This window comes from Eleginops maclovinus, chromosome 20, assembly GCF_036324505.1.
Source record: "Eleginops maclovinus isolate JMC-PN-2008 ecotype Puerto Natales chromosome 20, JC_Emac_rtc_rv5, whole genome shotgun sequence".
NCBI lineage: Eukaryota > Metazoa > Chordata > Actinopteri > Perciformes > Eleginopidae > Eleginops > Eleginops maclovinus.
The window spans coordinates 16,905,313-16,928,159 of NC_086368.1; the positions used below are offsets into that span (position 1 = coordinate 16,905,313).

The window sequence follows — 22,847 nt, forward strand, 5'->3', positions numbered from 1 at the left end:
GTGGACTGGCTCATCTGCCAGGTATCATTGGGACAATTATTGACTCTAAATTGAGCTTAGATCCAAACTGTGAAGCTGTATGCAAGAGGGGGCACCAGCGATAGTTAACAGTCCTATTTTAACATTGACAAAACCATGATCATGTTTTATCGTGCTCTTGAGTCAATTCTGTCTTTTTCGTCAATGTCATGGTTTGGTTACCTGACTTTGAAGAGCAGAAACTCTCTTAGTCAAATTATAAAGTGGTCTAGCAGGCTGTTTGGTGAGCCACAGCTAAACCTGGAGACCCTGTACCTCAGGCAGTTAAAGCAGTTATCCAGCTCCATAGTAGACGATGACTCCCACCCTCTGCATTCAGAGTTTAAGCTTCTTCCTTCGGGCCGGCGGTTAGTAGTCCCAAAGAGCAGAACTAAGCGGTATCAAAACAGCTTCATCCCAGCAGCTATTGCACAAATTAATCAATCATAGGATCATATAAGTGTCACACTGGTGCCAATTTATCTGTTCATTTATGAATTTTGAATGTCCATGTTTTTAAATGTTTTGAGATTTGACGGAGCAGGGTGTACTAGTCCTTTTATAAGAGATGTGTCTGTTATCTGTGTTTGTTTTTAAAGTGTCCCTTGTCTTTTTATTTGCAAACCAAATCTACTTATGTGTATAAATAAAATAACTTGCCCTGAGCAGTGTAGTGTAGTGTAAAGAACAGTGCTGTTTGTGTTAAATATATGTATTTAAACATGTTTGCCCCTTATTGCAGTTTTTAGGAGCAATACAATATTTATTTGGGCTTTTTTGCCACTTACTGACAGTAACAGATGAAAGTGACCAGCTATATTTCAATCTCATTCAATGTGTGAATTTAAGATATAATGCTTTAACATTATTCATCTAAAAGGAACATAGTATGTTTGTGTAGTTACATAACACATAACACTTGCATCAGTTGAAACATAAGCCTTGTATACTCACATTGTTTAAAAGATAAAAGGTAAATTATATTTATTGTTGGATGTTTAAAATGTATACCTGTCAGTGATAGCACCATTATATAAAAACATGAGAATAAATCCTTCCAGGATAGCACAATGTACACCTTTTAAAAACAGCTGATTGCAGTACATTTTGTATCTTTTAAATACCTTTCCAAAAATCTTACAAACCTTGTGGTTGGGTTTTGCAAACCAGAAAACATTTTACGTGTAGCTTATTTAATTTAAATAAAAACACCATTAGGATACAACAGAGCCTGGGCTTACAGATGTCGTTCTGTAGCCTTCAGACAGAACCACACATGCTGTGTTGTTCAATAAAGACTTTCTGTTTATCCTGGCAGAGACTAAAGCCCTTTCTCATTTCTCAAATTTTGCCTCCTCGACTACTCGGTCCTCCGGTAGTGACCCGGAAATCGATTTCAGTGCGCCATGTTGAAGGACAGCTAATTTCATTAAATGCACATCGAGGATCGAGCATCGAGGAGGCTCTCTGGAGGAGATATAACTGAGGATACACAGATGTATCCTCCGGGGATTGTGTTTCCGGCTATAGTGATGTTTAAAAGAGGGGTGACGCACGCTGGACTTATCTGAACCAATGACAGGAGCTGCTAACTGTTCCATTGTGATTACAAGTTGTTTAAGAGGATCAAATGCGCATCAAACTTTCTGCCCTTCACCGTTTGTTATTCACTAATCATATCCTCCCTGGGTATTAGGGTACTTGTTCATACAACTGCTTTAATCATGACACGATGTTTACAGTGAGGACAGCAAACAGAAGGACGATGGCTCATATATGAGATTTCATTTTGAAACTGTACATCAGAATGTCATGTTATTTTGGAGTGACTTTCTGTGATGGCTTTTTATCAACACTATTCCATTTTATGATCAGATATGTAAATGTATCCTTAAGTTTTAAATTTAAGAAAGTATTCACTCCGGTTAAATCCGTTCATTTCATGTTATGAAAAATATTTCCCCCTCAGTCAAATCAACCCAGCAGCTGTCCGCATCTGTAGCCTGTTATTGTCTCCTTCTACCACATTGTAAATGAATTAAAAGTAAATATATAAATTGTGATGAACACAGTGCTGCTGTGCTTCCTGTCATCATTAATGGACGTTGATTTAGAATGACCGCTCAGAGGAGAGGATTTCTCATTTCTCTAAATGACTGTTGTTTCCATTCCTCTCTCCGCGGGTTCCCCTCCACGACTCCTCCGCTTGCATCTCCTAAGGGCGGGACTTAGATGCGAGGCGAGGAGTGGAGGAGTCGAGGAGGGGAAAACTGAGAAATGAGAAAGGGCTAATGAGATTGATCCCCTGTCAGCAATCTGATATGTGCAGAGAAATTGAATCTTTAAGACAAGCAGACTTTCTTTTAACTTGTTAATTGCATAAAACAGGTCATTAGATGTTTCAGGTTTTACCTTACTTTGATAATAGCAGCAATTTAAAAAAAAAAATTTGGTGGAGAACTTTAAAATCCTCTATCTCATTTGTGATACACAAAAGAAACATTCAAAACCGTTTATGAACTAAATTTTTTTGTTGACTTGTCTAAGTCTGAGGTAGTTCTGACCAGATGAAAGTGGCAACAGACAATGTAGTTGCGGGGGGGTTGAAAAGTAGTCCCTTGCCATTTTAACATAGAACATCCAAACTGCATGTCCATGAAAGTCAGAGAGAGTGAATAGCTGACAGCACTTCACCACAGCGGCCGCTCACTTTCAGCTCGGCCAGGTGATCTGCCCTCGTTGGCCCGATGTTCAAGATGGCGACTGACATTTTCCGATCACCCGCTGCCAGTAAAAACCTGTATCCTGAGTATACCTTATGAAGAACAGAGAGGGGCATAATTTAATAAAAACACCAGAAAATGTTTCTGTTATTCATAACTTTTTCTAAACTCATACCTGTAACGATGACCCTGCGACGAGCACCGCATCCGACTCCGCCAGCCTGTCGTGCACTAGCTGTACAGTCGTTTTGCTCACAGTGTCTCCAAAAAAGGTGACCTCTGGCTTCAGTATCCCTCCACATGCCTCACAGGAGGGAACTCTGAAATGGAGGACCTGCTCGTCCTCTATGAAAACATCACCGTCCGGAGCCACACCGCTCGTCTGCACCCTCCATTCTGGGTTTAATGCCAAGAATCTTGCCTGCAACTCCTCCCTCCCTGAGACTGCCCTACAGCCAAGACACATCACCCTTTGGAGGAAGAACATTAACACCAAAAAGTCATACAATGGTAAGAAAATATCCATTAGATCCTACTAGCACTTTATTTTGTTTTTGTGTAGACCAAATCCTTAAACTTATCATGTACCATAAAGATGCCATACCATAAAAATTATTCCTCTGCCTTTTCCACAATCCTACTCCAAATATGAAAACCACAACTTTGATTTTTATTTATGGAAGACTTTTAGGGTCTGGCATACAGTAACAGGGAGAAAAATGAAGAAGAAATGTTTCTTTTAATCAAGCATTTATAGTATAACGTCTATTGTACTAAACCTAGTATTTCAACCTTACTCATGACATTTAAACCTATTCTCAAAAATAAAAATAAATAAAAACAAACTGATTTCTTTCCACTTATGCTATCAGAGCAGGTTGAAGATTAATGTGTCAGGTGTTTCCTCACCTGTGAGCACAGCCATGGAGCTCAGTCAGTCTTTTATGGCCGGCCTTTGAATGAAGAGAATCCACATTCTGTGTCACCAGCCAGTGCAGCTTGCCTCTCTCCTCCCACTGTTTAAGGGCCCTGTGTGCAGAATTTGGCTTATGAGAAGAGAACTGTGGCCACCCGACAAAGTTTCTGGCCCAGTAGCGTTGACGGGCCTTTGCGCTGCGGACAAACTCTGAATACTGCATGGGTCTTCTGTCAGTCCGAGCATAGAGGCCCACACCCTCAGAGCGGTAATCAGGGATCCCTGACTCGGTGGACAGTCCGGCTCCGGTGATCACAAACAGGCGTCTGGCTCGGGACACAAAGTCCTGCAGCAGCTCCAGGGTGTGGGCATCAGCGGTGCTGCAGGCCGGGACAAAGCTCACCATCCCTGCAGGGACTGAGGATGCCCTCCTCACAGTGTGCGGTGTGAGTATCTGCCGTGGCAATCTCATCTAGAGACAGATTAATAGAAATGAAACCAAACATACTCTTTCCACCTCCCAAACCCTGCTCCATGTTCCTCTGCTTTAGGTGTTGTTATGGGTCAATTCAATGTGTTGCCAGAGCACAAATGGAAAATTCCTGCTTTTCTCAGTTTAATACCATATTAAACTAAATGTCTTTGAATTTAAAATAACAAGACATTTAAAGAAATCACCTTGGTCGTTAAGAAACTGGGATGGACATGGTATTAACCAAACCATTAATAATTAATGTGATCAACAAATATATAATACATCAATACAAAAATAAAAGTATGCTTACATAACATGAAAAGATCTTAATAGAGGGATAAAACAAGACAGCCATTGATCTATAAATTACAACATGAAAAAAGGTCACATTAAAAGTTAATGCTAACAGCCTGACAGCTAAGAAGCTACATACATAAAACACACACTTTGATCTTTATGAGGGTCGATTACGACTAGTGACGGTGTCACCGGTAAATCAGCCGTTCAACGTTACAGTCACTTTGTAACATTGTTCGTCTACTATCATATTACCTTATTGAGTTTCGGTGTTGGCCAGTTTTACGTTACTGTTAATAACTGGAACAACGACAAACTAGCAGCAGCTCCAAAGTGGATTGAATAACATAAGAAACAGACTGATATAAGATGGGAACCTTTGTAACAGGGACGGAAACAGGAAGCACCATGTTTAACGTAACACCAAACACACACGCGCTGCAGTCTGGGAGTAGTAGACAACAGCTGAAATAGCAGGATTGTGTTCAGCTTTATTCGCTTAAAATAACCATTTTCTCCGAGGAAACAAAGCATTTATTTTAAGTTACCTTTTAGGTTGTACCTGCAGTTCTCATTGATACAGCAGCTCTGGCTTGAATACACATTAGCCACGTTTTTAATGTTTAGTTCTTGTTGACTTTGTCGGAAAATACTAAATTATTCACATTTCAATACAACTCCACCACTTTGACCTCAGCGCTTTCACATTGTATTTGTTTTCTATTAGACACATTTATGATGTAAAAAACACACATTGTAAGCAAAATAAAAGTAGATTCATTTATTTATGTTTTACTTAGCAGCCATATAAAACTTTATAAGGAAACAATACCTTTAAATTATTTATAAACGCTTTACCTTAACATTGACACAGATACACTGGGACAAAAGATGACTAAATAACTTTGTACTACCTTAATTGTGTTACATACACTGCATTACATATTAGTACAAAACATAGATTGTGTTACCTAATTTGTGCAAAATGAAGTATATATTTCTATATATATTGCAGTAGTCTTAAATGTTTCAGCTGTTTTTATATTCTACACACACTCATTTTTTCATCATCTCAACTTCTTTGTTTGACAACAGCAGGAGTACACACCCTGTATATTTATAATATATTTTTCACATTTTGGTAAGGCAAATTACGATTCTATATTTTTGTTCTCAACTTTTCGTACTTTACCGTGTTTATTTTATATCCTACTTGGCAATAAACCATATTTTGATTTTTATTATTTTCAGACCACAAGTGCTTTGTATTTTTGAAAGACAGATTATTCATGGCATCTAAATGCTGAAATTCATCAGTTCAGCCAGGCAGCAGTGTTTTGAAATTCTTGTCGGCTGTCAACAGGATGATACCAGTGATGGTTTGTAGTCGAGTTTGATCCACGGAGCAGCGGAGAGAAATGTGTGTCCTTTAGAATATGCTGCACACATCCTGATTACAAAACTCCAAGATATCTGTTGAAAGTCGAATGTGAACACATTAGCAATATCAACATGAATGAGGTTCAAAATCAAGCTAGTGTTTTTGCCACAGTCGTACCAGAGTGTGTGCAGTTAAAAGCCGTTTCCGCCTGACTGTAAAACTTCTCTCCTAGGATGGAGCGGGGGTCCATGTGGCTCGTGTGGACGAAACACTGAGTAGCATCTTTGAACAGCAGATCACTTTCTCCATATTCCTGAGACTGAAAGAGCTTGAATTCTGCGTTTGGGTTGGCAAACAAAGTTTCCTATGAGGTAAAAAATAGAGAAAAAGAAAAGAGTAAATACACACCTAAACACTCACTATTTCCTTTCCGCAAAGCCAAAGATTTAGATTTTAATTTATTTATGCTTTCTTTCATTTTTCATCTGAAGCAAAGAAATTGTAATCTTGTCTAGACATGCTATTGGACCTGAACAATTTTTGGTACCAATTAAAATGTGTCCATTGTCAGCGGTGGAAAGTAAATAGTAAATAGTATAAAAGAAAGCAAATATACATATATGTCTTATACTTAAGTTCTAATATTTTAGACATTTAACCTCTCTACATTTATGTGTCAATCACTAGGATTTTTTTAATATTGTAATGCAGTACAACATGTGGAGCTTTTTTTCAGTGTATAAAATAAATGTTCGGACACCCCAATACATAATAGTACATTGCTTTGCACCCATGCGGTAACTCCGCTCGTTCTCAAAAATGCCATTTACTTTATATCTTACCCTGACTATGAATGAGTATTTACTCCAATCCCCCTTCAAAAATTCCAAACTGTCCCTTTGAATATTGGGGGGGACTGCTGAGCCACCAAGAGAGAGACCTTGAAACATATGTCTTCATGCAGAGTCCCATGTTTCATAGTGTGTAAAAGTAAAACCTGATTTAGAACAGTGTTCACAGAACCTGACCTGTGACTTCATGAGGAAGTCATACACTCGTGCTGTGAGCACCGGCCGCGTCATGATGGTGTTTGGTGGGATGACTCCCAGGTTGCAGCTCTCCCACTCTGACAGCGGGGCCCGACGACCGTCCCCACACAGCAGCTCGTAGTCTGACAACGTCCAGCCCTCTGCCCAACCACTGGAGTTCAAACCTGAAGAACCAAATGACAAAAAATATAATGAATTATAGTAAACATAGAGTTCACGTCTGCGTAAGAGTGTGTGTCAAAACTTCATCTTTAATATCTCACTGTGAATGTTGTCAAGAAGGGTGTGCTGCTCGAGGAAGGCCACGTCACCATAGCTTTTCCCACTGGGATCTCCAACCAGACACCTTTGAATAATGAGGAAACATTTAAGATTAAAACATTTTTAAGGCACCTGTTCAAATACAATGGAGGTAGTGGCTGAACGATTTTTATTGATAAATGGCATCAGATATATTGCTCAGGAGATTATGGGAGGGCTAAAAGAATGTGTCAGTTCGACAAGAAACACAACATTGAATGAATGTTAAGGTTGCTCTGCATCTGACACTTTGCCTATCATTACTTTATACAAAAAACAAACTATATTTGAGTAATGTGTTTTCAGCTGCCCCAAGGTGGCCATTCAAAAAAATGCTCTGAGCACCATAAACAAAATTCACCTAACAGCAATTCTACTGTGATGTCCTCATTTATGAAAAACAAATGTCTTACAACGAGGATGAATAAACCAAAACTAATTTAATGTTCCCATTTTCTTCTGCTTAACCTCTGACTGGCTGAGTTCAGCATCTGGCTGCCACCTGCAGATGATTCCTACCTCGTAAGTATTTCATATTCAGTTGCACAAAAGATAAGAGAGAATAAGAATAAGCTTTCCACTTCAGCAAACCCAGATGAACAGAAACTAGTTCAGGTGAGAGACTCCACGTACCTTAATGCCCCCGTGTTGCCATAGTAACGCTCATTGTGGTTGTCAGCGCAGCGTTTGGTGGCGGCCTCCCCCGTGCCTCCCAGACACACTTTACACAGATTCCCCTGAGAGCCAGGGAGGCAGCCTTTCCAAAACACGTCGTTGTACACTGAGGAAACACAAAGCATGACACAGCAGCTTAGGCCTGTCAATAGCTACTTTGTTGGAAGATATATTGTCCTAGAAATAACTGTAAATAAATTATTTTATTTAAGGACCAATTTCTTTCACTGATGTAATGATTACGTAATTGCATATTCGTTAAAGTGATCCGTTTTAAGAGTAATGGAGTTTCCAATCTTAAAAATATTCAGACATTGGAATGTAAATTAGAAAAAATATCCAAATATCCTATAAAACCAAACAGACAGACCTATAAATAAAGTGCATCAGACACTGATAAAACTATGCGAAAAGTGCACAATGCACATTTCCAATAACTTTATAACTACAAAACATAGATGTAAAAAAATAAATAATAATCCCAACATCCATTTATAACAAAAATATTGTACTTCACTTCATATTTGTTGCCGCCTGGCCCTTGTGCTTCCTGCACACAAAGGAAAGCATGCTTTTATCCACTAAAGAATGTAACTTTTAAGTTGTCTGTATATGTGACTGTGTATTCCTTTTCTTTACCAGTCCTAAAATGAATAAATCACTCAATAAAACAGAAAAAAGAAAGAAAGTTGATTAAATAAAAAAGATTGTTTCATTTAATTAAGTTAATCAAATTATCCATAAAATATATAAAATAGACATTCAAAACTGTATTCTAAAACCTCCACAAAAGCTTTGAAATTATAAAAACAAAAGGAAACATTGGGCTCAGCATTAGTTCTGGTTTAGTAGAGCTTTTCATGCAGCCCTGCTTCACATGGATGTCTGTCAGCAGTACCTTGGTCCGGGTCACAAGGGGAGCTGCTGTTGTGCTCCAGGCTCAGCGTGTGTGTGTATGGCAGCAGCCAGCCTGCCGGGCTGTACATGTGTCCGTGACAGGAGCGCCGGCCCCCGAGGTTCCCGATGAAAACGCTTCTGCTTGAGCGCCTCGCCACTGCCACGGCTACCACTGAGGGCAACACTGAGGGGCGAGAGGGGGCAGGTTTTAAAGACAACATTCACATCAGATTTGAGTTTTTATAGTGTGCTGTGATACCGTCTCTCTCCAAGTGGATCGATCCCTCAGCAGGCAAACACTTTTCTCCTGAGAGTCCAAGAGAACACAGTGGAAACTGATCAATATTTTTCTTTAATTAATGAAGACTAGTAGCACTGCAGGTAATGCAACTATAATTTATTATTTATTCAATTTATTTATCAAATGTCAGAGAAATGTAGAATCCTATTTCAGATTTTAAGTGCTTCTAATTCTTTTTTAATTCTACCTGATTCTCCCTGAGATTCCAACTTGAAAAGACTCTCTGTAATTAAATGTGATTTGAGAGTGCTTACAGTCTTACCATAATATTCTGTAACTACAGGGACAAGACCACATTTTCCTGCGATGAAAGAGTGCGTTGCATCCAGCGAGACAGCGTCCACCTCGTCCCTCTGTGGGAGAGTACACAGGTACTTGTTTTTTTTAAGAGTGATGAAACTTTAATACTCCTAACATTCTTTAACTATAATACTTGAATTACTTACCTTCATCTTCTCGATACAGTCACGCATCGAGACCGCTCTGACACACACCAGAGGGTCCGACTTAATACTGAGGGCCCACTGCTCACATTTCTTCTGCTCTGCATGGCTAATACAGCACCATCGCACGACACTGTCCTCCAGCGAACTTCCTGCACACATAAACGCTTGTATGAGGTCCCGCTTAATGAAGTCTGTTTTGAATATACAACAGAACAAAGTGGATGTAAGCACCTTCATGTCCAAGACCTTTGAGGAGCGCCACATAATCCAGCCCCAGAAGCTGACTGACGTCCATGTCGTCTGGCAGAACAGCGAGTTTATCCGTCAAATCTTTGAAGAGAAGGTCGTGTTCTCCGAAAGGAGAGGAGTTGAAGAGTTGGAAACGCTGTCTCTCTCTTCCTCGTTTACCAAACAGCATCTAAACAACAATAAAGAATCCCTTACACATCTTTTATTCAGGTACTATGGGCACGTGACGTGGAAAGTGTGCAGACAAATGTGGGAAACAACTGAACACTTTTAAATAAAGGTACCTGCACCGTTACTAGAAACTTGCGAGCAGTCTTGCGAAAGTTTAATCTGGAGACCATGCCGCCCCCGGGACCCCGGCCCAGATTACAGATCCCGTAGTGGCTGAGAGGAGCTTGTGTGCCATCTGGGCACAGCAGCCTGAACTCATCTCTTTCACTGTCTGAGAGAACAAACTGGATATTAGGAGAGCAGGTGTTACGATTAGGGTTATTTTAATAAATGTTGATTTTAAAGTATTTTCAGGGCATTTTCCATTATTAAATAGGCAGAGGCTAGTAAGAAATAGAGAGAGGTGGGGGCCATTTAACATTAAAATCCCTACAGGTCGCCCTTCAACAACAGAATAAATTAAATGAAAGATACTATAGAAGTCTATGACAAGAGAGCTTACCTTCAACACTTTCAAGAGCTAAATGATCCACGAATGCAACATCTCCTGCCCCACTCCTGAGACATCTGTGACAGAGCAAAAGAGGAAGTAGAATACATTAATTTCTATGCTGTTTAGAGTAGACAGTAGGCTGATATACAATAGGTTTATAGTTCAGTTGTTGATCTTGACCTGAGAGCCCCCTGGTTGTTATAGAAGGGCTCATTGTGGGATGTTTCGCAGTGGTAATTCTTCTGGCGAATATATGACTTCTGGCCTTGGCATAAAGTGCATAGAGGTGGTGCGATTGCAGCAGCTCCGGGAACACAGCTGGCACTAAAAAAAGTACTGACGTCTGCTCGAGAGAGGAAAAACAAGTCAGGGACCATAAAACCATTAGACCATAAACGCCAAAATAGAAAGCAGAAATAAAAAACTCCAGACTGCTCTGTTTACTCTGAAATATGATAATTATCTGCTTACCCTGAGTGAGGGGCTGCTCCTTCGACCAGCTCAGGTAGTTTCTGGAGAGCAGGAAGCCGAGGGGAAGACTCCAGCCGGCCGTCCATCGGACCCCGCTGTGACAGCTCCTGTGGCCCTGAAGGGATCGTATGTCCAGACTCCCGTTTCTCACCACAGCCACAGACAAAACACAGCCTCCTGCAGACACAGACACACAGACAGATACTGACACTCTGAAGTCTCTCAGAAATATAAAAGGGAAACCTACCGTCACTGTAGATCTCCTTGGCGATGGCTGCAAGGCCAAACTGCTTCACCGCAGAATACACTTCTCCTGCATCCAACGTCACAGTATCAGCACGGTTAGCCTGCAATAAATATGAACAGACTGAGTCTTTATGAACAGGTGGTAGCCAGTATTGGGAAGGTTAGTTTTCAAATATAATGGGTTACAGATGACCTGGTACGCTGTCAAATATGTGGTCAGGAATTTTCATTACTTTTGAATAAACCTCAGCAAAGTAATGGATTTATTACATTCAATTATTTTTGATACTTTCTAAAGTTTGGGCAATCAAGTTAAAATGTTCTAAAAACATAAACTTAAACCAGGCAGTGTAAACCTCAAAACACTGGTTGTTAAGAAATACAAACTTTTTTTGCATTATGCCTCATTCAAACAATCCAAAACGAACTCAGGTTTTTCCTTCTTGGTCTATTGAATCACTGAAAGTCTCCTTTTGTGAATTTGTAAAGCAAAAAAGGTTTGTTTTATGAATATGATCTGTATTGTACATGCAAAACCACACATTAACATGACCTCATGTGATTGTCATTTGCTAGTTAGTTGTTTTGTTTGTTGTTTGATTGTAACCAGACACAAAGTCATGACATTACATTTAAGGTAATGGATGTTCACCCTGATCCTGTCGATGCAGTCAGTCGTGCTGGACGCCCGTATGCACGAGAGTCTGGCGAAAGCGGCCACAGCAGCCGGAGGCAGCACGGCCACCAAGGCTTTAGCAAGTTCTGCACACTTCTTCTGTTCAGGATCCGACACTGTGCACCACCGCATCTTCTTAGCTAACATGGAAGAAATCGTTGGGAAGATCATATGATGAAATAAGCATTTTGCACTGAATTTAATTTGTTAACATCTTAGTCAAAAGTATTTCATTAATTTCTTTGCACTCTTAACAATTAAGAACATCTAAAACCAACTTCGCATTTTGTTCAATTTGTAAAATAATTTTACAAGACCTATTATATTTGATTCAGTTTTAATGACATCCACAAAAAGCTACGGAACGACAGCTACAATCATTCCAGGAACAACCAAAAGGGATAAAAAAGACTCAACATTTAACAATGCAATAAGTCTGAATAGGAACAAGAAATAATGCAACAATGAACGTAAATCAACTAATTCAGTAACATAACTCACCCCTGATGCAGTTGACTAAGATGAAAAAGGGTAAAATGGCATAAAGTCCTCGCATTCTGACCTGATGTTGATCAAATATTTGGACAAATTTATTGAAAGTAGCCCGGAGAGCTCAACAGAGAGCTGTGAGTCTAAATCCCTGAAACTCCTGCATAGATTTCCAAAAGTATTAAAGGGGCTGGTGCTGACAGATAAATAGAAAGACTATTGTGCAAGGGCAGCCTCTCTGAAAACTCTAAAGTGACTAGTTGCACACATATGGAAAATAATTAGCACCATCTGTCTCAAAGGGCGACCCCTATCCAGAGTTTTCTCAGATTTCAGGTGTGGAAGTAGCCGTGAAACCTGCTGTAGGGAACTTTTCTTTAATGCTTTTGGATTGGCTCTGTCAATTTTACAACCATTTACATGATATTCAACAGGAATACAAACTAAAATGTGCACTTAATGATATCAGTCTTTTTCTCAAAGCTGAGGACAGCACAAGTTGTTTTCTCATTCAATTCTGATGTCAGTCTTAGTCAGTCTTCAACCCGCAGGTTTAATCCGTTCTGTGTGTGAGGCACTATTCCTTCATGTTGTAAACACAGAGGGATCTCTTTCCATCTTTTCTACTTTCCGACGGAGGAAAGCAACTCCTGAGTCCTGGAGAGCAGTCTGTAAATGCTGGATCCTCTCCGCATGTAGCCGCATCGATGGTTTCCGCTTTGCCAGTTCAGCAGACAGTCTGTCAATACTTTCCTCCAACTGTTGACATAAAAAACATCGACTGTGATACAAGTATATAACATTAAGTCTTGTACTGCTTCCCTTCATGTCACCTCTGTTTGCCGAATTTTTCACAACCCATGATTTATCATTTGAACGAGACCTCCAAAGAATGCATGCCAAATTTAAGCCATCAGTGTCAGTCATTTGTGAAGTGACCTTTAAATCACTTTTCTAAGATATTACACGCTATTATCTTTTCTAAGATAATGGCGTGTACTATTACAATTCCTAAAATAGAGCTGAAGACATTCAGACTCATCTTGTTTCATTGGATACATCATGTATTTGTCTATTCTACTGTAAGTTATTTTTTAGTCAGTTGGTAGTTTTAAGTGGTCTAACATTTTACATACAGATGTTATAAATGATGCTTAAACAACCTTTATTACCAGTTCTGAAAAAAATGTCATTCAAAATAATAATCAACGATAAAGTATCTTCATTAAAGTTTAAACTCAAGTACCATGCAAGTGCTGAAAAGTTAAGGTTGATTTAATAGAAAAACAAAAATACTTCTTACCTCCTTCACCTCTTGATAAACAGCATTTTTTTCCATGTGGTCACCCTCTCCACTGGTCTGCAGCCAACTTTGTAATACCTCTTTCAGTTTCTGCCATGCCCTGAGTTGAAAAGCACACTCAAACATTACTTTAACAGAGGACTTGTGTTCAAGAACGTGAGAAAAACTGATATCACAGATTTCATACCGCAGCTGCTTTCTGTCCTGTTGGAATGTCATCATGTCCAGCTGGATGCCGAGCAGCTCTTCGGTAAGAGCTGATGTTGGATCCGTGACAGCGACTGTTAAAGTTCCTCCCCTGGATACTCTCCGACATACGTCTTGATAAAGCAAAACAAGCAAAAATGTTGCCATTTGTGATTTTCTGAGTAATCCAAGCTGGACAGGCATCATGTTTTATAGTGAATTGTACTATAACACATCCAGGGGAGGAAAAGTGCTGGTACAGTATCATACCCGAGTGAGCTGACGAGTGATTGAATGGAGGAACAAATTGATGAAGTGAAGCATCTCCAAAACCTGAGCAGTTCGTCTTCCCCAACTTTGGAAATAAAGAAGTCATGTTACTTAATTGAGCTTTTATCACATGGCTGATATCTGCCTAATTTAACAGGTGATTATTACCGTTTCTTCTGTGGTCATGAAGGCAGAGGGGGGTAGAAGAATGTCTTGGTTTTGGGTTTGGCGTTTACAGGGTGAAATATTAGATATGGCGACGCTCTGATGTGTGGAAGGAAAAGGGACTTTAGGAGGATGAAGGGAAGACAATCGAGCATGATGGTCTTCCGGTGCAGGAAGGCTGAGTAGCGAGGGTTTCAGAGCTTTGGTGACTGCAGTCTGGTTTTGAGTGCTAGAAAAAAAGAGGAAAAGCTTCTTTCAGGGCATTTTGCTGAGTTAGAGCTTATTTCACATTTAAAATACATGCTTAGTTTAAAAAAGAAGTATTGTTTATTTATTATGTTGAAAATGTACTTTATGGTCATTGGAGAATCAAACAGTTCCTTGCAGCGTCGTGGCTGACGTCGATGCCCGCGGCTGAGTGTACTGCAAACATAAAGAAACCATTTAGACTAGACTAACTGATGAACAAACATCCACTTCCTGTGAGGGGCTCAGACTTACTGCTTGATAGGCCCTCCATCTTTAGCTTCCTGCCCCTCTGAGTCAGATGAGGAAACACTCTTCAGTCCAGATGTAGTAAAACAGAAGCTAACGCTCTTCTTCGGTAGTCGCTCTTTGACCTCTCGCTCCCTTTGCGGTTTACAGAGCGCCCGCTGCTTCCATCGCATTGCACAACGCCTCACCACTCTCTGGAGATGACGTGACCGCTGTAGGACACAGGCAGACCTGACGTAATGTCACTCAAATGTAATATCTGAAGCCACACAACATGAAGAAACACCCACCTGCTCTTGGCTGTACTGTGTTAGGCTCGTTGTGAGATTGTTCATGTGAGAAGCGTATGAGAGGATGCACGTCACGCCCTCCCTCAGTAGCCCGTCTCTGTACACCTCTGCAGCTCTGGCCGCCTGTTCTCGTTTTCTGCACTTCTCTGTCACTGTCTGCCTCCACCCATACAACACCTATAGAAAAATCACAAAACAAAATCAAGACCATGTGAGGGCCAAAGCCTCATTTTTCAAAGGTAGAAAAGGATGCGCAGGCAAGTGTTACCTTGGCCTGAAGAGAAAGGGACCAGTGCCAGAGTGCTCGCTCCGTCTGCTTAGCTTCTCTCTGTCTGTGCTGCAGCTGTTTAGTGGGAAGGAAACCAAATTCATGGCCAGGTTAAACTGCACTTAATCAAACCACATGAATTGTACATTGTTTTTATCTCTATGTGTAGCAGCGATAAAGAGGCTTAAGTGTTTGGGGTGTGAAAAAGAGACAAACCTTTATTTTCCACAGCTCAAAGTATGTCTGATACATCTTTAATCTCAGCAGAAAGATTCCCTGTCTTCTCATCACCTATGAGATAAGCACATTTTTGTTAAAGCATGATAATAAGTAAACAGATTGGCTTTATAGAACAGTTGAGTAATAATAAAGTAACAACCTTATTTTTATGATGTTGATTGTGATGCTCATTCCAGGCTCTCAGTGCTCTCGAAAGGAGTTTGGATTCATGGTATCTCCTGGCTTTGTCCATGCATATCCTCTCTATCCGAGCCTCCTGGGTCTGCATCCTCCATTGTCTGAAAGACCGCAGCAACCGCACTAAACACAGAAAGCACCAAACTCATACCATTTATGTATTACCGTTAATAACTCTGCAATATATACCTGGCTGCTATATCTCAGAACTGTTACAGGATGTGTATTTTATAAATTGCGTTATTTTTTTCTTTTAATTTCTTTTATACTTTGTATCTTTGGTACTATTAAGCTGTCTTTGGCTCTTTTTGCTGTAACAATTGCAAATTTCCCCTCTGTGGGACGAATAAATGTATTCTGATTCTGATTCTAAAACTGTAGAACAATTTAGCAACATGTGCCTAATATTAACAACATTGTGACACAGTAAGTTAATGTCAAATCCGAGGTGTAATACTAGAATAAGCAGTGATACAATGGACAAAGGTTAATGACAATGGCTTGCAAAATAATTAATAAATACTTTATTTATTTAGAGAAAGTAAACTTTTTTTGTAATACATGTTTAAACCTTCAAGTTTCATTTGTAATACATTGTTTTAGGGGGTCTCTGTGATTCGAGTTTCCTTCTGTGAGAATATCTCTTCATTTAACCTTGTAGTGTATGTGTGTATTATTTTCAGCCAAAAAAGTAAGAGCAAATCAAATTACATAAAACTAACATTTTCTAACTGTCAAGCTGTAGGTAAAGAGATAATGTAGATATTACTACCAATAATCTTATCAAAAGTAACATTCAGGGAACTAAAGAGAAATTCACATAAACATGATCTGCTAACAGAAAATAAATGTTAGAAATGACCTCAAGTAATATGGAGTTTTGATGTTACCTTGATTTATCGTCCTCTGTGCCTTGTTGACTGCTTCCCCCTGCTGGTGGCGCTTTGACACTGAACATGCTGCCGCTTCCCTCCAGGCCCGAAACAGCTTGAAAGATTTAGTACAGACAGCAATGAGCAAATTCTCCCACAAATGTCAAACTATGATGTGTAGGCTACATGAGGGAACTGGCCTTCTAAACAACCTTAAGTTGAAGAAAATGCCGGAAGTGATTTTGTGCTTGTCGGTCCTTGAGCCTGACCTCTGTCCGCTGCACTGCGTTCTCCCTCCAAACACACAGTGCCCTCCTGGAGAGACAGCAAAGAGACAGAGAAGAAAAAGCTGATTACTGAAGCATCATTCAGAAAGACAAAAATAAGAGATATAAGAGAAGGCTGTCCGAAGAAATTCTTAATCGACTCACACATGTAAAACTGATTTTCTCTACAAAAAGCCAATTAACATGAACACATTTTAGGTGACTAAGACCATACAATTAGCTCGCCAACTTATTGACAAAGAGGGGGCAGTCATAGAGAATATAAATAACATTTTGTTTTTAATACCTGAGAAAGTTCTGTTTTCGTTGTCTGTGAAGTCCCTCTGCGTGACGGTAGGTCTGAGACATCTGCAGGTGGTGCTTCTGTGAATGCAGGAGGCGACAGTGGATCAGCTTTTTATTTATTATTCCTAATCTAAAGAAATCCTGTGACAACAAATGCTGACATACCTTCCAGGCAACAAAAGTGCGTTTCAGAAGTTTAACTTCATAGATTTGCTGCATCTGCTTCAGTCTGCTTTTCTTCTCTCTCTGGCTCTGAACATACTGACCCAACACACAAGTGCCATTCATTCATCATTTCATTTTCTTTGATTTGATTCATTTATAATTTAATTAGCTGTGTCAAAGGTTTTACTGAGTATTTAGATAAAGTGGGACTTGTAGTCATTAGTCATTTTCCACACATACACATCATTTTCCTTAAAAATTATAATATAAGAATTGGATTTTAAACACATGGGAGCTGTGTTATAGCACAGTAATGAGCTTTCAAATGAGCTGCATGTGTAGATGATTTGACATTGTACAAAATAAAAAGAGGGAAATGGTTTCCAAGTCTACGAGTTTCCAGACCTAAACAGGTTTGTCTTTCTTTAAACCTTGAGCCAAAACAACAGGTGCCTCTGATATTGTGTGAACAGATGTGAACAATAACAACAATTACCTTTTTCCATTTCTCCACAGCCCATCTCAAGCAGCGCAAGTCACCACGATGAAAAGCCTGCTGCTCTCGGTTTCTCCTGACATCCGAAAAAATGCGTTCAACAGTAAGTGTTAGCCAACATATCAGCAGGTTAGACCACTCTACTCAAACACTTCCACTCTACTCCTGAAGCACTTTGTTTCACCTGTCTTGTATCTCAGTGCTGTTGACCTTCAGCTGTTTCATCGTCTTATGGAGAAGTCTGTGTCTGTAGAGACGCTCTGAAGCTTTCCATTTCTCCTCTTCATCCATTTGCTGCTCTGTCCGCAGCTTCCAGCAACTCCAGGCTCTCTGCAGGAGGCAGCGCTCCTCGTGCAAAATAGCCTGACAACAGCAGGTTAAGAGTCAGCATGGGATACACAGCAGCCCTCCTCAACAACAACAACAACCAGTAGTTTATGTTTCTCTTGACAGCCAACATACCAAACGCTCAGAAAGCATCTGCTGTTTGTGATTCTCTGACTCCCCCCACCATGTGTAAAACACCAACGAGTACTGACGCTGCCTGAAAACACAGGAAGGGACAACCCACAGTTCAGTTCTTCTCGGTTTGGAAATGACTAAGAGTTTATTAGCTGATTAAATAATAGTTACTAATAGTTATTCATAATCAACTAAATATCTGTGGGTTTTGGACAGAAGATTTTCATGATTTTCAAAAAACAGGAATGTAAATGTTTTTATTTTTTACATTAGACTAATGATTGACCCAAGAAATAATCATCAGATTATTTTATAATGAAAATATGTGTTAGTAGCAGCACTTATCATATGGGTGGTAACTCACTGATTATAGACTTCTGCCTTGTGTTTCCTCTGTTTATGGAGTCTTCTCTGCAGTGTAGACTCAACCCACGAATTGAAACAGAGAGGCAACATGCGTTCAGCAAACCAAAGGTCTGCACGGCGCTCCAATACCTGCAAAACAAGCGTGGTGAGTGTAAGTTTGCAATTAAACTGTGTATTAAGAGATAGAATCCCATAGACATAATCCATATTCTGACCTATTGTTTCCTACAGTATGAACTTATTTATAAGCTTTTATATTAGGTATTCTTATCTTTTCTCTGTCATACCTGCATGCGTCTCTGGTTGGCAAGTTTTTCTCTCCAGTGGTGTAAAGAGCTGCTCAACAAGGACGTGCTGTAGAGAGAAGTCCAAATACCAATCATGCAACAGGAAAAACTTTAAATAAAACAGGCGACATGTTTGTAGCTCAGAAGCAACAACTACAAAGCATTTCATATATTTCCACTCATGTAAATGTAAGCACCTGTATTTAGTCAACGCCATTTTTTTTAGTGGTTGAAAAATCTCGTCTTCAGCCTCCTCCAGACGGTCCTGCCACAGACTCCAATACCTACATGTCATCTAGGAAAAGCAAGCATTACATTTTTAGAAATATTAATTATTGGATTGCATTGACACTGTTGTAAGGATGATTGTATTTTCATCAATTACAGTTTGACTGTAATGTTGGACAGCCATGTTGTTGTTCAGGCGGTGCGTTCTGTTCCTGATGATGTTGACAGAAAGGCCCCGCAGACCAGCACGCTGTAACAAGAGCGCAGTTTGATCAACACAACAAATTATTGCACTCTCTATTCACATGCAGTTGCTTAATTTACTCTTTTCTTACCAGTAGCTGATGATGATGATGTTCACTAGCAGTCCTGTGTCTTTCAGCCTCTTCTCTGCACAACGACACATCTACTGACCAGCTCAAGAATCAAACTACTTTTCTGATAATCATAAACACTTACTCATAATGCAGTAGCTGAATGAAAATGAAAGCTATGTTTATTTTAGGTTTGGACTAGGATACAAGCTCTCCAGCGCTCCAATGTTCTTCGCTGGGTGCTCCGTATGGCCAAATGCTTCGCGGTTTGCATACGTTCCTCCTCATTCCGTTTACGATGCAACGCATTGCTCCATTCACTCAAACATGTCATCATCAGGCGGAGGTCACAGGCACGCTGAGCCATAGCTAAGAAACAAAAGAAACAACAGAAAATGTTGTTATCCCGCTTAAAAATTAGAACATGAGGACGATAGATTGAATGAGTTTGAGGTTATTATGATATGAAAAGAGACCTTTTGATGTTTTCTTGGTTTGGAGAGACAACACATAACTTTTCCAACGATCTAATGTTTTTCTTTTCAGTCTGAGGATGAAGTGAAGTGCAGCTTTGGATTCTTTCTCTTTCTGGCAACAAGCAGCTCTATACATGTCTTTCCAATGAAGCCAAGTCTATAAAGAGAGTAGACATTACCACAACGCAACACAAAACACAATGGAAGGATATCAGCCTCCTCAAAATATTGTGAGTTTGTGACTCATGGGTGTGTTGGATTATCATTTTACCCTGCTCTGTAAAGTTAGTGCACTCCGTTTGAGAGTTTGATCTTCTAAAGTGTGAAGGTCTCGATACCGCTGCAGTCGAGTCTGCCACAAGCTCCATGCTGAACTGAACAGGTGAAAGACAAACAAAAGCATTACAATCAATAATCCACAAAGCATTGCAAGTATACGTCAGATTTGCAAACATTATAATCTTACTGCAGGGTTGCGAGCCTGTTCCGCTCAACGGCGGATTCAAGCATCTTTCTCGTCATTTGTCTCATTTCCATGAAAACCTTCCATCGTTCCCAGACCAGGCTCATCCGCTGCCGGTCAGCTAGTTAGGGAAATCATAACGATTAACAGCTGCTGCTGATATCTTTCAAAACATAAATCTGTCTTGATAAGTTATTGTGCTGAATGATGAAATTGTGTTTTAATCCTAAAGAAATAGAAGATAAATAAAATAAACAACAGAACCCAAAAATTAAATTAAATGGACATAGGGTATGTTAGCAAAATGTGCACTTAAATAAATATTTTACATTTCGCTCATTTGGGTAGAGAAACATTCATTCCTTAACAAGTAATACAATTCCAATCAAGAGAAAATATTAGTTAGATGTAAGCTATTGAATCACTCTTTTTTTTTTAAGCCAACATTTTCCCACTGCAGGACTGTGTACAATAAGTCAATCATATAACAAAAGATTGAGTTCTTGATCATATATCACTTCAATAAGTCCAATACGAAATTATCATGACAGGCCTACTTTTAGAAATCCTTTCATTTCATACCAAAAGATTGTGCTTTTTGGACTTTGCTCTTCTTTTCCTTGTGCAGCAACAAAAAGCTTTGCCAGCTATGGAATGCCAAGTTATACAGATAATACCTGAAAAAGAAATTACATGATTAGCAGACAATACCACAATCTGCATCTGTAACCAGCCGACAGGGCCTCAGAAGAATCTGTGTACCTGTAGTGACAATCGGCCCGCACTGAAAGACTCCACTCCCTCCTCGAGGTCCACCACTCGTCTCTCCATCCCTCAAAGGCCCGTCTCAAAACCACGCTGTCACAGTGGGACCTGAAGCATGTAATACATAATATTACCATGGATTACAAAACTCAAGAGTAGAAAAAAGTACATTTGAAATCAGAATAATAATCTGGTTAATTGCCAATTAGCTTTTTATAATGTATCGATTAGTAAAGGCATTACATTATTGATATTTAAAATAACAATTTAAATTAAAAAGAATTCTCAATTTAACTCTGAGGAAAGGAATTAGCCCAGCAAGTGCAAACATATAGGGAATATACATGATTCACAGTCTTAACAGTGAAAATAAAGTGGGAAGCAGACTGTGCACCTATCGTTGAACAATACCGTTTTACTTCATTTTAATTACAGTTTGCAAAATGAATGAACATGTTACTTGGCTTTATGAGGAAGGATTCGGCCAAAGGTGTTCTGCATCCATATCCTTAGAAACTTCCTTGCCAAGTGCCTGCAATAAATGAAAAAAGTTGTCATTTTAAGATAAGATATGCATTAAAAATTAAATGTACTGTCTATACGTATGTTTCCATTTGTATATGTGTAAACTTTATTGATTGAGAAATTGAGTTGTAGCAAGGACAATAAAACACAATGAGGTTAGATATAAGTCCTAGATATAAGCATTTGACCATTTCAATTGTAAATAATTAAACACGTGTACAGTTCAGCAAAACATAGCGGTAGGTTTCTGTCATGAACCAACAAACATTCCTCTAGAATAATACATTTAGTTAAATAAAGATGGTAATAAAGTATATTGCACCTTATTCTCAGTTCTTTGAGTCTTCCGCCTTTGTTCCAGCTGTATCCCACTCTGTATGGTATCTTTCTGGTATGAACTTTGCGAAGTTGTTTTCTTTCAGCACCAGAGCTGACACTGCAGCTCGGATCTCGCTTTCTGCCGACGGGACCCTGCATGATATGCAATCAGACCTCTGGAATACAGACCGAACGACTTCTCGTCTGAAATAAAAGCTAAAAGACCAACACATTTCGGAGTTGTTATTATTTAGGTAACTGCCGCGCATTTGTTTTTCCTTGTCACATGACAGGAGGTGTGACGTATGGGTCGTCAACGGCAACAAGTGTACACCACGCTGAGTTCCCTTTGTGGTAGTTGGTAGTGTGTTTTACATTGTTTTTACTAATCCTTCATTCTGGAAACAAGGAGTGGTTGTACAACCGTATTCTCTAAACAATACTATTTTAATTACGACATATTTATAATGTTGTTTCTCCCGGGGTCCTTCCATAGTAAGGGCAACTCGCAATGTCAGTCCTGGACAGCCCGCTAGGGCGGGTTATCAAAATTACACATTTATTTTATTTTATTATATTATATTTAACAATACAAAGCACAAATTAACAGAGATATGAAACAGATACATATATATATTTAAACATGTAATGTCAATAAATTAACACTATTAAACCTTTTTTAAATGTTTTTGTTGGTTTTGGTGTCTCTGTTGTTCTATCATATGGTTCATATGGTTCAATATCTTTTCAAGTTAGATCCTACTTAAACAAATTATATATGAATGTAATCATTTCCAAACACTTTAATGTGGTTATTTGGAACGTGCACCATTTATTTCTTCTTCGTTTTTTTAACCTTAAAAAACAACCC

The 22,847-nt window shown here is 39.4% G+C and overlaps 3 protein-coding genes across 6 annotated transcripts; all 3 read right to left on the reverse strand.

Moving 5' to 3' along the window:
• Nucleotides 1-942: 942 nt before the first annotated feature.
• On the reverse strand, nt 943-4,799 carry sirt4 (sirtuin 4). 2 transcript variants are annotated; one of them, XM_063910626.1, is made up of 5 exons: nt 4,685-4,753; nt 4,443-4,491; nt 3,651-4,129; nt 2,917-3,211; nt 943-2,833 (listed from the first exon to the last, which is right to left on the reverse strand). In XM_063910626.1, exons 2-5 carry the CDS (start codon nt 4,485-4,487, stop codon nt 2,681-2,683), a joined length of 972 nt encoding a protein of 323 aa, XP_063766696.1. In that variant the 5' UTR covers nt 4,488-4,491; nt 4,685-4,753; the 3' UTR covers nt 943-2,680. The 2 variants fall into 2 exon arrangements, with proteins under 2 accessions (XP_063766696.1, XP_063766697.1); XM_063910627.1 differs by lacking the exon at nt 4,443-4,491 and having other exon boundaries at nt 4,685-4,799.
• A 396-nt stretch (nt 4,800-5,195) lies between these two features.
• sxph (saxiphilin) lies at nt 5,196-12,434 on the reverse strand. The gene is made up of 17 exons (XM_063910484.1): nt 12,286-12,434; nt 11,761-11,924; nt 11,110-11,209; nt 10,863-11,039; nt 10,572-10,734; nt 10,401-10,465; nt 10,012-10,169; nt 9,710-9,896; nt 9,479-9,627; nt 9,295-9,385; nt 8,991-9,038; nt 8,733-8,915; nt 7,793-7,940; nt 7,123-7,205; nt 6,839-7,023; nt 5,988-6,174; nt 5,196-5,902 (listed from the first exon to the last, which is right to left on the reverse strand). The coding sequence occupies exons 1-17, from the start codon at nt 12,338-12,340 to the stop codon at nt 5,859-5,861; spliced, it is 2,187 nt and encodes a 728-aa protein (XP_063766554.1). The 5' UTR covers nt 12,341-12,434; the 3' UTR covers nt 5,196-5,858.
• On the reverse strand, nt 12,105-22,446 carry sfi1 (SFI1 centrin binding protein). Of its 3 annotated transcripts, none has more exons than XM_063910479.1 (31): nt 21,981-22,446; nt 21,594-21,665; nt 21,131-21,241; nt 20,951-21,045; nt 20,372-20,489; nt 20,177-20,279; nt 19,906-20,062; nt 19,637-19,798; nt 19,451-19,521; nt 19,273-19,365; nt 19,085-19,182; nt 18,888-18,954; nt 18,599-18,729; nt 18,235-18,316; nt 17,957-18,135; nt 17,773-17,848; nt 17,277-17,372; nt 17,113-17,189; nt 16,752-16,854; nt 16,558-16,654; nt 15,630-15,790; nt 15,467-15,541; nt 15,251-15,325; nt 14,983-15,159; nt 14,699-14,904; nt 14,549-14,620; nt 14,201-14,426; nt 14,033-14,117; nt 13,764-13,896; nt 13,577-13,676; nt 12,105-13,032 (listed from the first exon to the last, which is right to left on the reverse strand). In XM_063910479.1, the coding sequence occupies exons 1-31, from the start codon at nt 22,133-22,135 to the stop codon at nt 12,859-12,861; spliced, it is 3,627 nt and encodes a 1,208-aa protein (XP_063766549.1). In that variant the 5' UTR covers nt 22,136-22,446; the 3' UTR covers nt 12,105-12,858. The 3 variants fall into 3 exon arrangements, with proteins under 3 accessions (XP_063766549.1, XP_063766548.1, XP_063766550.1); XM_063910478.1 differs by having other exon boundaries at nt 19,451-19,524; XM_063910480.1 differs by lacking the exons at nt 20,951-21,045; nt 21,981-22,446 and having other exon boundaries at nt 19,451-19,524.
• Nucleotides 22,447-22,847: the final 401 nt, after the last annotated feature.

Bases quoted from the DNA above. Each gene is read 5' to 3' on its own strand.
- sxph (XM_063910484.1), bottom strand. From the start codon at position 12,340: ATGCGAGGACTTTATGCCATTTTACCCTTTTTCATCTTAGTCAACTGC. The intron at 9,386-9,478 runs GTAAGTAATTCA...ACTCTCCCACAG, and splicing joins ACTGTATCGAGAAGATGAAG to AGGGACGAGGTGGACGCTGT. The intron at 7,024-7,122 runs GTGAGATATTAA...TTGGTTCTTCAG, and splicing joins CCTTCTTGACAACATTCACA to GTTTGAACTCCAGTGGTTGG.
- sirt4 (XM_063910626.1), bottom strand. From the start codon at position 4,487: ATGGCTGTCTTGTTTTATCCCTCTATTAAGATCTTTTCATGTTAT. The intron at 3,212-3,650 runs GTGAGGAAACAC...CTTCCTCCAAAG, and splicing joins CTCCATGGCTGTGCTCACAG to GGTGATGTGTCTTGGCTGTA. The intron at 2,834-2,916 runs GTATGAGTTTAG...GTTCTTCATAAG, and splicing joins TCGCAGGGTCATCGTTACAG to GTATACTCAGGATACAGGTT.
- sfi1 (XM_063910478.1), bottom strand. From the start codon at position 22,135: ATGCAGGGTCCCGTCGGCAGAAAGCGAGATCCGAGCTGCAGTGTCAGC. The intron at 21,242-21,593 runs GTAACATGTTCA...TACATGCTTCAG, and splicing joins ATCCTTCCTCATAAAGCCAA to GTCCCACTGTGACAGCGTGG. The intron at 13,033-13,576 runs GTAAGAAGTATT...TTATGTCAACAG, and splicing joins TTTATCAAGAGGTGAAGGAG to TTGGAGGAAAGTATTGACAG.